The following is a 13710-nucleotide window of genomic DNA, read 5'->3' on the forward strand; positions in this document are numbered from 1 at the left end:
GTGTGGCCTGAAGCTACCAAGCTGCTGTGGATGTGCCAGAAGTTATTACAGCTTAACCAGAGGATTGAGTGGAAACTCTGCAAAGACTGTTGCATGGCATGTGCCCTTGTGTATTGCTGGCTGAAATACATATGCTTATGGAGGATGGCCTTGATGTGTTTGACGACTTATTGATGATCCGGATGTGAAGTTTCTATTTCCTGGGTAAAAGTATTGCATAGCTGTGAAACCTGCAAAAGAAAAGCATTTTGTTGCTAAGACCTGCTGGTAATTACTTGATTACATACTGCAGAGGGAGCGATTAAAGACTCTGGGATTTGTGTATTGCACTAACTGTTGGTCTAATGCAAGATGGGAAAAGGACAGCAAAGCGGAAATAAAATGTCCTTTCCATGTTTCACTCGCCAGCCAACCTGCAGTGGATATGTAGAACCACTGAAAATGGCACAAAAAGCATATATAAACTGTGCAGGGTCCTGTGTTGAGGCTCAGGAGTTAAAGGAGGAAATTGAATCCTTAAAGTGGCTGCACCAGGGTGAAGTCTCTGATTTGAACTTGCAGCTGAAAGAAGTAACCGATAACCTAAATGCTGCAGTAAAGAAAGTGGGAATGCTACCTATGTCTTGCAATTGTGCACATGGGGACAAAAGAGACTGTACAGTAGCTAGAGAAAGTCTTTCACCGGTGGTTCTTCAACTTCAGGAGGAGAAACACAAATTACAGAAAGAGCTTGTCTTCAACAAACAAAAGTATGAGGATGCTATCAAACAGAGAGACTGTGAAATTAAGAGACTGACAGAATTGAATGTTTGCTATGGCAAACTGAGTCGTGGTGTATGTAACAATGTGGCATGGACTACTAAGCTTGGGATAGTGGAAGCTATGCCCAGAGATGAGCTGAATCTCTATGTGATTGAGCAGTCAGAGTATGTTGGGAAACAGATCTGCAAGAACACAAAACTGACTGATGAGTGTATGCTAAAAGAACTTGAATTAATAAAGGTTAAAAACCAAGCAGCACAATCACAGGAGGAATTGCACCGAACTATTGGCCAGCTTGAGGGAGAGAACCTCACTTTGCAAAATGAAATGGCTGCTTCTAGAGAAAAGCATTGTGTTGACCTGTCAACAAAACTACAAGAGATGCAACAGTTGCAGGAACAAAAGCTGGTGGTTGAAAAACGTCTCGCGGAGGTGTCCCAGAAAGGTAAAGAGGATGCAGAGCGTGTATTCGAGCTCCTGTCTCAGAATAGCAGTGTGAATTTAACACTTGCAGTTGAGCATCTAGAAAAAAGTAAAGCTGCAGGAGACCGTAAAACAACTACAAGATGAAATCCAAGTCTTGTTTAAAGCCAGTAAAGAGAGTGCTGAACTTCATAAGGCTAATTCAACACTAAACGACATGTATTCCCAAGTAAAGGCTGAACTGGAATATTGCAAGGATCAGCTACAGGCCAGAGAAGGCCAGCTAAAGCAAATGGAGGCAGTTATGCTTCTAAAAGAGGAGGAGTTAGCATCGGCTATCAGCTCCAGAGATCAAGCTTTAAGGGAAAGGGATACGGTCCAATGTAAGCTGGAAGCAATACTGACTAACACAGAGCGGGACAAGCAAACTTTATTGAGGCAGGTTGCTGATATCCAGGCTGAGAGAGACAAAATGGCAGAGAGTCTGGAGAATGCCAAGACTTCGAATGTAAAGCTTCAACAAGTTGGGCTTGAACTGGATAAAGACAATAAATCCCTCAGGCATCAACTGGCAATATCAACCTTAGAGCTGAGAGAGGTGAAAGCAACCCTTGAGGAACAAAGGGTTACTGCAGTAGAAAAACACAGACTACTACAACTCCAGTTAGATGAACTGGGTCTACAGCTAGCTGAAGAGAGGGAGGCCAAGCTAGCTCTGCAGCAACAGATTAAGGTCCAGGAGGAAGAGGACACCGTATCTGAAACGTTAAATATTGTACAAGCAGCAGATGAGCGGCCACAGCACAATACAAGATGTCTGGAGAAAAAGACTGTGATTAAGAATGCCATTAAATGTAAGCTTTATGGGTTAAGTGAAGGAGGGTCCATGCATGGTGCTAGGAGTACTGGCCAACTAGAATATCAACATGGCAGTAAGCTACTCCAGGAAGCAGCTGGTCCCAGGTCCAGCAGAAGCCATACTTCAAAGGAGGAACCTTCTACAGGTGACAGTAAGGTCCGTCCATTACACGCATCTGGGGTAAGAGGACATAAAAATGGGCTTGGTATTAAAAGGAGTGATGATGAACAAGCTACTGGGAAACAGCCGGAAGATGGTGTGCACTTGGCTGTATCGCGTAGACCACGCAGGGTAAAACTTTTGGATGAGCAAGCTACAATGGTGTTCATTTGTACAGAGAAGCGACGTGGCTGTGCAAAGTGTTACCCATTCACTGATCATTGCAGAAACCCAGAAGGGCAGATGGATACAAGGAGAAAGTATCCACTACCGGGCCACATTTATGGTGTGTGGAAAGGAAAGCCCCCTGATGCCAACCTAAGAGGGACGTCATCAGCAGAGCTGCTTAGTCCCATGGTCGCTCAGCCCCATGGTTCTGAGCTGGTGGGGAGGATATGTGACAGTGTGAACCCCAGGGAGATGCTTAGTGTCGCATTTGGGTACAGGTGCTATCCAGATCGTAAATATGGGTCCCTGGGGTGGAGCAATTGGAGAGCAGGGTGGGCCAATGCTCCATTTCCCCATTTTGTGGAAACTCCATGCCGGGTTTTCCATGAGGCAAGAAGTCCACAGGATCTGGTCCGGGATTTCTATGAGGCTGACATCAGGCACAGGTGCTGGGCATTAAAAACCACTGGAGCCTGATAATCAGGGAGACTGTTGGGGGAAGAGGAAGTTCCCTGTGCTCCCAGGGCAAGGAGAGGCCCTGAAGAAGACCATCCCTGAGCCAAGTGAGGCAATACCTGCCTGGACATTTTGTGTGCTGTCTGGGGGAGGTTTTCCAGAGCCTGGCGTAGCTGGGTCTGGCTGGGAGGTTGAACTAGTGAGTGATTAGGCTGGTCAGTTTAGACCAGCATAGTTAAGTTAGAGAGGGCTCCAATTGGGAGCTAGGTTTTCTTTTTATGATTTGTTTTTTGGGGTTTGAGCAGTTAAAAATAAAGCACTGTTTTGCTTCAAACTATTGTTCCTGACTCTGATTGCCCTAGAGGACTGTGCTTAGGACCCCTCAAAGTGACATGCATGGCCCTCATGCTATAGGGTTTGTCACAATAGGAAGACATATTTCAATCTTCTGTAACGTTAATAAAATATCCGGCTCTATAGATATTTCTGCACGGAAAGCTCCGCTTTCGGATTTCTCCGATAGAACAATAATTTGCGGCTCTCTCCGAGCCGCGGCGGGGATTTCTGGCAGACATTGTGCTGACGCGCTTCTGCTCGCTTTACAAAATGAAATACGGGGCTCGTTAACGAGCCCCCGGTCGAAGGCTTGCCGAGTCCTCCTATACGCTGTCAGCGGCTTTAGAATGTTATATGAAGCCTAGAATGCTTTATTTAATAATACCGTCTCTCTTTCTTTCGGAACTGTAGGCTTGGAATTTCGAGGCTTTTCCTCGTGGAAAAGGAATAAAATAATAATAAAATTAATAATAATAATAATGAATATTAATAAATAATAATAATAGAAAAAATTATAAAAATAATAATAATACATGTTAATAAATAATAATAAGAATAAATAATAATAAGAATAATAGAAAAAATAATAATAATGCATGTTAATAAATAATAATAATAATAATAATAATAAATAATAATAGAAAATAATGATGGCTTTGGACCCTAAGGCGTCTTCATTTGACTCGAGGGCTCGAAGCGCTCCACATTTTACGCGCTCAGCAGGAACGGTGGGTCAATGTTCCAATAATAGACATGGCTGTCAGCCTGCTAGGGATCTAACGACTGACTTCTATCGGTGCCTTGAGGGTTTGGGGAGGAAAAATATAATGACAGCTCTATCTGAATTTGCAATCCGCATCCTGGAAACAAAAGGCTTTATATAAACGAACATGGAAACCTGTATGAGATCGATCGATTAATGAACTGAACGACCAGAGGGGCCAGAACTTCTTTACAATGAGTCTCGTTCTGCGTAAGGCTCTAACAATAGACGATGCATGGATAATTAATGCGATAATGGAGCGGTCGTTACTGCGTTTAGGCTCCAGGTTAATGCGTCACAGAAGTCCTACAAGAAGACTGATATCAATAATGGGTTCCTTTAGCTAAGTACAGATGGAAACTCTGATACACGGCTCATGACAAGCCCACACTGACCATCTGGCCCACTTGCCCCATGCATACTCCAGTTTGCGTGGCCACCTCCTGTACGCTGCATGAGCATAAGAATATATAAATATATATACACCCGTCGACCACACTTACATCATCAGGCGGCCATTGGCCTTAAAGCACCAGGGCCACCTCTACATCGCCAGTCCAGTCCTGGGTCATATTACAGCCTTAAATCAATACAATGTAACCCCAAAACACCCAGTTAATCCAGAAGTACTAAAATATGGGGTGTCCAGCTACGTCCCCATGGCATAAATAAGCAACAGTGTCCTCTCCCAACGGGACAGAAACTTTCAGGACACAACCTTGAAACACTACAGAACCCCTAGAAGCCATTTTTTCAGGCTTACATGTATGATCACACTTCATACATGACGTCAACTGCATGATAACCAAAGTACTAAAGAGTAGAAGACATCCGAACCCGATTCACACGCCTCTCCTCCTTTGAAAAGCTATATTTCCAATGGAATCTTCTAAGGAAAAATACAAACAGATACAATAATGATAATAAATAATAATCGGCTGCTTCATCTCTCTCCGGCATTCATTCGCGTAAACCGGATCCTTAAGGCGGAAGTTATTATCTTCAGGGAACGCGGTAAAACAATCTCCTTGGATTCCAGTCTTTAAAGCCGATGGTGAATTGAGTCAACTTCAATTAAAATAATCAACACGAGCGCCAAAAGACAATAAACCGTTAACAATGCTTACGAGAAATCACGCTATTCGGATAAAATAGTTTTTTGTTGTTTTTTTTTCTTTCCTTCTTCTTACTTCAATAAAGAATTAGCAGCACGTCGTATCTGATCAAATGGTTTATGGTACTTACTGGATGATTTAGGACTTAAGCGTATTCATCAGCGGCTAAATTAGGACGGGCGCGAAGCTCTGCGGAATTAGTCCGTGAACCGAGAATACAGACAAGCACGGTTGAAAAATGTTCATTTTTAAGGACACTGGAGGGTGGTAGATCAATGGAACAGCCTCCCAGCAGAGGTGGTAGAGGGTAATACAGTGAGGGGATTTAAAGATGCATGGGATAGGCGTACGGCTCCCGAATGTCAGATAAGACCAGTGATTTATATGTGCTTTTTTTTTAAAAAAAAAAAGGTCAGTTTTATTATCAGGGATGCTTTATATTTTATTTCTTCCATGTTCTTTTAAAATTGATCCGTCACATTTTGATTTATTGCATCATAATATGTGCTTTCAGAACTTTAACTTTTTTTTCTAAGCATTTTTATTCATTTTAGCTAAATTACAGATCTTAGGAAGTTCCGGAAAGAGTTTCCTTGTTGTGTGATGGCAAATTCTGGAAAAAAAAAACTATTCCTTCCACCGTCCTGAGCTCATTTTCTGAATTCTGCTTCGGAAGCTGCCAAGACACATCAATTTGCACAAAAAGTGGGGAATAGATTAATGGGGCGGAATAATCATGTAAATCAGGTCAAAATGGTTGCTGCCGCCGAGGTGCTGAACAGCGTAGGCTTTAAAGGAAACATCATTTTCCCTCTGAAATGGAAATTAATTTCCCGTGCTACACTTGGGATTTGTTTCAGCACAATATTATTCCATTTAAAAATAAAAACTTTAAAAAAAAAAAAAATCCCTGTTACCTGGAAAATTCACTTATTCAAAAAAAAAAAAGCAAGAATTTATATTCCAAAAAAAGCTGCATTTTACAAAAATAAATGCCATATATCAATTATTAATCTACAGATTAAATCCGTTTTAGATGACGCTGAAAAAAAAATCAAAGAAAATCTAATTTAAAAAAATCTATGAAAGAAAAAAAATAACGCAAGAAAATTAAAGCAAATTTCCCTGGTAGAATTTAATGAGACAAGAAAAAAAAGAAGGTTGCCATGGCGACGTCTCGTTTCACCTACATCACACTATCTATGTATATAAATTACCCGACAATTAAGATACCAATATATTTTTGGAAACATAAAATGCTTTAGATTAAAAAAAAAAAAGTCTACTTACAGCCAACCATCATCATGGCAACTGAGAAAATCTTCTCCCCATCGGTTGTTGGTGCTATATTCCCAAATCCAATAGTTGTAAGGCTTGTCATGGTAAAGTAAAGGGATGATATGTACAAGGAGTCTTTACTGGGTCCACCTTCCCATTGCCCTGAGCCGCTGGCGTTGTATTGATAAGGAGTGCCGATGCTTAATCCCAATTGGTACAGCCAGCTGTCCGTCTTGATGGTGTTAGTGGCCTCATCGATGACCTCGTAGTCTCCGATGCTGTACCATATGCAGGCTAGCCAATGGGCCACGAGACCGAAGACGCAGACCAGAAGGACTAAAACCGCTGCTCCGTACTCCAGGTAATGATCCAGCTTTCTGGCCACGCGACCCAACCTCAAGAGACGGACCACCTTCAGCGAACTGAAGAGGCTGCTGATACCCTGAAAAGCAACAGATCCCCATTACACCAAGTTCACCTTATGCTCCATGCCAAAGGAGGGCTCGATAAATTCATTGTTCCTACACGCAATATGAATTTTTAATTAAAAAAATATAAAAAATATAAAAATAAAGTGGTCCCTTTAAATTTTTATTTGTCTCTTTCCACCCCCCCCACACCTTTTCGTCCAAACGCATCTCCGGTGGCATGAAAAAAGGACCTAAGCTCTAAAGCTGCAGCTTCCCCTAAAGAATAGTCATTTTATTGTTCTTTTTATAGGTAAAAGAATGCATTCAAGTACTTATAATACGACAGTTTTAGTTGGCTCTGAATTCTGATTTGTACATACTAAATTTCTAACTAATTTTGCCTAATATGTGCATTCATGCATATCGCCTCCAGAAATCAACGCTGCGGAATATCATGGCGCTATATAATTCAATAAATAATAATAATAACAAAAAAGAGGACACATACAAAAAAAAGTAAGTCTTAAAACTCCAAATATTCCATTTTTTACATTTGTTGGGCCGTGCAAGAGCCAGCTATACGCAAACTAAACCAAAGCTCAATCATGATGCAGTAACCGTTTCGAGTGATTTGAATAGTAGATCCTCAATCATTGTAAATGATGTCTCGTTGGTTGAGATCTCGGAAAACTGAAGAAAGCCCATTGAAAATATTGCATCAAACCGCATTTAAAAATGAAAAAACTTTCAAATTTCACCCCAACTTAAAGGGCGAGAAGCCTAATTCATTATTCGTGAAGAAATGCGCCAAAAAACAAAACGAAAAATCGGTCCACATTGATTTTGCTCGCCATACAAGCAACGAGTGTTACAATGTTTCCCACACAGAAATGTTTTGTGCCCAGCGATCACCTTATCTTCCAAAGCTCACTTTTTTAGGAAAATGCCAACATTTATTTATTTTTTCCAATATTTGACAATTATTTATGATTATTTATGAAATTAGAATATATCATATGCTTCATAATCACATTGAATTGGGATAAATCATGATAAATATGCTAATACGCTGATCTCTCGGCCCCCTTTTTGGGGATCATGTCGCATTCTAGAGCTAAGGAGGATTGAAGGATTTGAGAACAAAGCCGTGTCAGCGTGAGACACTTACCACGGGAAGAAAATGTCCCCGAAAATAAGCAACTGGTTCATAATAAGCATTGTTTTTATTCTTCTTAGAACTCACTATTTGCAAGAACTAAATAATTGGCTTGGAACAAACGTGTTGCTTGCGGTTTGGTTGTTTGTTGTCGGGCAGTGATAGGGTCACAGGTAACAATTAACATTTAACAAGTCCAACAGTTGGCAAACTGTGACCTCCTGATTAAACGTCCATCAGAATGTTCAAAATAGACGGGAAATGTTGCCTAATCTTAACACCAGATTGCTGCTTTTTTGTGTTTTTTAGTTTTCTCTTTTATTTTTTTTTCCTGCTTCCTTTCGCTTTCAGGCTATTACCTGCAGTCCAATTGGAAACCAAAATAGTGAAAAGCGCAAATAAGCTAGAAATCCCTGGGCAGAAGAAAAGAAGATTGTGCGTTCTATAAGTAAATGCCTCATTCGAACGTTATTACACCTAAAAGTGTGTTTCAGAGATGTCTGGAAAGTTATTTTTTTTATATTGTCTGTGCGGCACGTAGTGATCTAGGCGATAAGGCGTGCGACGCACATGCAGACGGCCGTCTGTTGTTGACTTTCAATTGCTGATACGGTAATCAGCGGTGGCCCTAGAGCCACTCCATGTCCAAGACAGACTAGTGTGCTAATGAACCTCATTCCAGAAATACGTAGAGTCCTAGACTAGCCAGGCGAGGAGAAAGCAGAAGGTGGCCCAGTGACCCGGGGATGCGTGGTTTCACCCGGAGACTCCAGGTCAAACCCCGAGACTTCATTTGACCCTTTTTTTCTGAAGCCCCAAAGAATATTGACATAATGTATAAAAAAATTGCAAGAATACTATCAAGAGGAAAGAAGAATGGAGGAAAAGAAGCGAAGATGGGCAGAGGAGAAGTAAATGAGGAGAAGTGGGTGAGGAAAAGCAGAGAAGGAGGATCGGAGAAGCAAAGTAAGAAGAGTAGAGAAAGAGGAGCGGAGATGGGGAAGGGAGGGACGTAGAGGAGGTTGTTGCAGAAGGTAGTGAGAAAGACTGAATTAGAGTGAGGATGAAATTATGAAAATTCTGAGCTTTCTCCTTTTTTAATTCGTTTCATTGGGGCTCCTCCTCCTTTTTCGACATTTGTACGAATTCGTGAAATTAACAGAATTTGTTAAAATTCCCAAAATGGCACAACTCTGATATATATATAAATACCCACATTTACATCCTTTTTGTATATTATTATGTCTCTTGGTTTCTTGGCTCACGTTGTGGCCCTGGATACCTACCCCGGTCTCTGGTTCTGTGTCATATGCCTGTAAAATCTGAAAGAGCTTTACACCCTTGAAATAAAATGACAAGGTGACACGGAGAAGAGGCTTATGCACAAAAAAAACACCCACTTAATAGCCAATCAAAAACTGCAGACAAAAACAGTAGGTGGAAAACAGCGGTAAATATAGGGATAGAATGAAAGTAAATATGAAAAGAAATGATATTGGGAAGCATGGGGTATAACCCACCAGGCAGCATGGAGAACGGAGATCTTGTTTAAAAAGTACCAAAAAAAGTTTCACAATTCCAAAAAAACCTAAGAACGGGAATGTCTGAATTTGATAATTATTAAAGATGAAATAACGATGACATATTTATATGACTGGAAGACTAGGCAACAGCCTATCAGCGCCTGCTTTTTGTGTCACCTGAGACATAAGTGATCCCATAAAAAAAAAAGGATTAAGAAGGCAACATTTTGGACAAATAGAAGAATTATTTCCGAATTAAATTACTATTAGGAATTATATATTATATTTTATTTGTGATAATTATATTATATTTGTGATAATTACAAGTATATCGCTAATTTGAACAGGACGTTAAAAACAGAGTATAAGCGATATTGAAACATAGTTGCTAAAATTAACGGCTGAAAGTTAAAAACAAACATATAATTTAAAGTTCAGGACGTTGGATAATTATTTGGCTCTATGGTCGTTGGAGTGGCGAGTATTTTGTTGTTATTGTAATTGTATCGCTGTAATAAGACAAGCCGAGTCTTTTAGCTCAATACCCTGGATAGCAATAAAACCTTTAATCTTCTGCCAGTGTCACCGTGAAGTGGGTCATCGGATGACAGGGAGACGCTGCCGGCCGGCTGCACAGATGGCAAATCTTTATTCTGTTACTCTATCATCTTTTTACTCAAGAGCATTTCCGTCTCAAACTGGCTCTAATTAACATTTGTTTATCTCCTGCAGGGATTTGGACGTGAGTGACCGGTAGCTAACGCTATCGAGGAACAGGTTATTGCTGGAAAGAGCAGAAATGAAACGCTGGACGGAAATAAAGGGAATTTAACCTAAGCGGGAAACACTGTAACATTTATTCTGTTTTCTCGACATAATGTCGACAAATGTCTTTCTCTGCTTTGTAAATGCTTCTATGACTTATGCCTCTCATCCTTTCCTTGGTCAACGTTCCCTTTACCCCCCCACACACACTCTTAAAACTCTTATTACCCCCGTTTTATTGTCCTCCTTTTTAGCCACCAACCAGTAGAATCAATGTCGTTCTCTCGTCTACCTCTTGTGCGTGTACGAACACTTGTCTACTTCTTGGTCACCATCGTTTAGAGATGGGTTGGTCGATGCCAACTCTTGATGAAGAGTTGGCTTAGTGGCTTGCTCCGACGTTGCCACTTCCTTATGGTCCTCTGTTTGTGGTGGGCATGTTATCTTGGCTACACAAACCAACACTAGCTGGCCCTGCAAAGTGCTTTGATAGGCCCTGGTCCATTGTTCAGTCATCTTTACAACCCAATTTACCCTTCGTGGCCAGTATCTGGGGCTTCCATCAGAAATCTTGGAGCTCAGTACAGACCTAAAGCATAGGGCTTGTGGTCCTTCACCAATGACAAAGCAGGAGCAGATGTTAGATGAGCTTTTCAGCCAATGAATGGCCTATGAGAGAGTAGGGAGGCCAGGACCCTTTGCTTTGACCAACCCCTGATGGCGGCAATGCCAATATCTCTCGCTCCAACCCAACTGACCCTGCCGGCCACCAGTTTCCGCTATATTTCTATATTTAAATCAATTAAAATTAACCCTTTCTCCTCTAGACCAGCGAAATAATTTTTAAGCATCATTGTAATTCAAGTTAAACTCACCTCGTCCACATTTTCAAAGGCATTGATGATGTCATATGGTAAACAAGACAGCAGGTCTATAACAAACCAGGTTTTCAAGTAGTTCATTCGTATTAATTTAGGGTCTGAAATGACTTCTCCTCCGGGTCCCACAAACGTTGTATGAAAATTTAATACAATGTCCACTAAGAATATAACATCCACCACGCTGTCCAACACCAGCCAGGAGATATTGTTCTGTTTGGTCTTGAAAGAGACATTGTAAGGAACCATAATTGCCGTGTAGAAAGTCAGGATCAGGATGACCCAGTCCCAGGTGGTCTTAAACGCGCAGTAGTGCAGGATAATGTGAGGTGGGGTTTTGGGGGCTTCTTGCTTGTATTGGGGAAGAATATCTGATCCTAGCTGTAAAACCTAAAGATACAAGAAAATACACCAAAAAAGGTAAAATAATGTAATGTAAGAAAAAAAAAACATTTAAGCAAATACCTTATTGGCATCGTAAAAATAGACTCATTAGATTTTACCCTACAAGCAAACAATAAAGAAAGCAAAACTTCCAAATATATCATAAAAAAAGAGATATTTTATTATATTATAATAATAATGATCAATATTATTTGATATAATAAAATATTTGATTAGATTTTTTTTTTATTTCTTCAACATAACTAATTTAATTTTAAATTATTTTCATAGCTTAGAGTTTTTAAATCCTTGTTGTCTTACAATACAAATACAAAAGAGTTTGGATTCCTTTTCCAAATAATTATTAGATCTACTCTAATAGTAATAAGTAATTTATTTGGAAAAATACATCTTTAGTGGAATATTAGAATCCAACAAGCTCATCCTTAATGGAATTTTTGAAAATACCTTTTTTGTATTTTTTTTTTTACTATTTTTCCTTACATTATGTTGGTCTAAAATAAGATTAAAAAATTATGCTTTTATATATATACAGTATATATATACAGTATATATATATATATAAATGTATCCAAAAGGGGGAAAAATCATACTCCTCCTCATTATGGTTGTTATCGCTAAAGGGATACTTTGTATCCTCTTCACCTGAGATGGTCTCCTTAAGGCAGTCACTGAATCGTTCCCTTGTGTGAATACTCAAGGGAAAGTTGGATTGCAGCATCAACATCAAATAAAATACTATTTTAGGATTTTTTTAAGGTAAATCTATGCATTTAGGTTGCTTTTATTAACTCTTACGGATAGCTTAATCTACTTTCACTATCTGCCTAGCAAACTCCCTTGCATTAAAGAAAAAAAGTAACAGTAGAATTCCTGATATCTTACATTTTGATTAAGTTCCAAGGGCTAACAGCACTCGTTGAATTATTAACCGGGGTAATCTAAAGATCTCATCAATACATGAATCATGCAAGAAAGGACAGTCCGCAGTCGAGCATAGACTGCGTGGAAGGGAGAACGGGAGAGTAACCTGACCTCGAGGGGGATTAATTACAGATGTGCAGAGAAAGAGAAGCCTCGTATCTTTCTACCTGAAGTGTTGAATTTTTAGAAAGTGCTATATAATCAGATGCACTCTCCAGTTCGGACAAGTGCAGCCAAACGGTACAAAAAGGCTGTCAGCAAAATGAAGGTGAACCAATGAAACATTTCACAAAGACAGAATATAAGATGAGATGTATATACTATATAGACCCATTATATCTGTAGATGGGACCTATGATGGCTCTATGCTGTTGCTAGGTTCCCCAAAATTAAATGCAAAACCGGAGACTTTTTTCTCCCTTAATCAATGCTTTTAATAGTTCAGCCACATTATACTGTATTTCTTGACCTATATCTCTTAAGCCCTTAACGACCGGTGACATAGGAGGTAAGTCACAAATAACTGGTCCTTGAGGACCAAGGACATATACCCTACTTCATGACAGTGCTCTAATTGAGCACTGTTACATTCTACAGGGATTTAAATGCCCGAGCAGAAGTTCGGGTCCTGTGCTTTAACGAGTCTTTAGCATCATACTTAATATTTTTTGGCCATTTTAAAAAAGTTTAAAAGAAAAAATGGAAGTAATTTGTGAAAATTTGAATTGAGCATTAGAGAATAAGTTCTGCTGTTGGATCTTGCAAGTCTAGTAAAAAAATGTAAGAAACTGGCTAAATATCCCAATGTGGTGTTCTTAATTTAACAATATGCCAGTTGGCAATGTTTCCTTAGATATCTGGAATTAATTCTCTCTAGAATCACCACCAACACCAATACATCCGAGAATTGACGTCGTCTTACTTCCGCTAATCTGGAATGCTTGTGGACCACTTCTGTTTTGTTCATCGGCGTCAGCTGCTGCAAAACGCTGCGGCTGTTCGTCAGCGCTCGGGTTAACCTGGCGAATTTTGTCCATCCTTCAAAATCAGGGAATGAGGAAAAGAATAAATAACAGTTAAACAGTGAAACAATTACCAGTCCAGTTATCATTTTTACACAAAGCCTCAATTCATTGTTTGGCTTCTTGAAGCAACAGCCCCGCTTGGGTATCCCAAATGCTTGGACATTTGCTTGGACCCCATCATTTACTACCATGTAGCCTCCAAAAAAAGGGGGAAAGATTGAAGTCTCCCCCCAAACTTTCTACCAAAACCATCTTAAATAATATTATTTATATTAGTCAAAAGTATTATTAAAATCCCTACCAGC

General features: G+C 39.9%; 1 protein-coding gene across 1 annotated transcript in view; it reads right to left on the reverse strand.

Annotated features, from left to right (window-relative positions):
• The window catches only part of KCNH5 (potassium voltage-gated channel subfamily H member 5), an 81442-nt gene that overhangs the window by 41676 nt on the left and 26056 nt on the right, over positions 1 to 13710 (reverse strand). Inside the window, exons 5-7 of the mRNA XM_053475454.1 lie at positions 13303 to 13418; positions 11049 to 11441; positions 6332 to 6761 (exon numbers count right to left, since the gene is read on the reverse strand). Of these exons, the coding sequence (XP_053331429.1) occupies positions 6332 to 6761; positions 11049 to 11441; positions 13303 to 13418 (939 nt within the window). The remainder of the gene's footprint in view (positions 1 to 6331; positions 6762 to 11048; positions 11442 to 13302; positions 13419 to 13710) is intronic.

This window comes from Spea bombifrons, chromosome 9, assembly GCF_027358695.1.
Source record: "Spea bombifrons isolate aSpeBom1 chromosome 9, aSpeBom1.2.pri, whole genome shotgun sequence".
In the NCBI taxonomy this organism is placed as follows: domain Eukaryota; kingdom Metazoa; phylum Chordata; class Amphibia; order Anura; family Pelobatidae; genus Spea; species Spea bombifrons.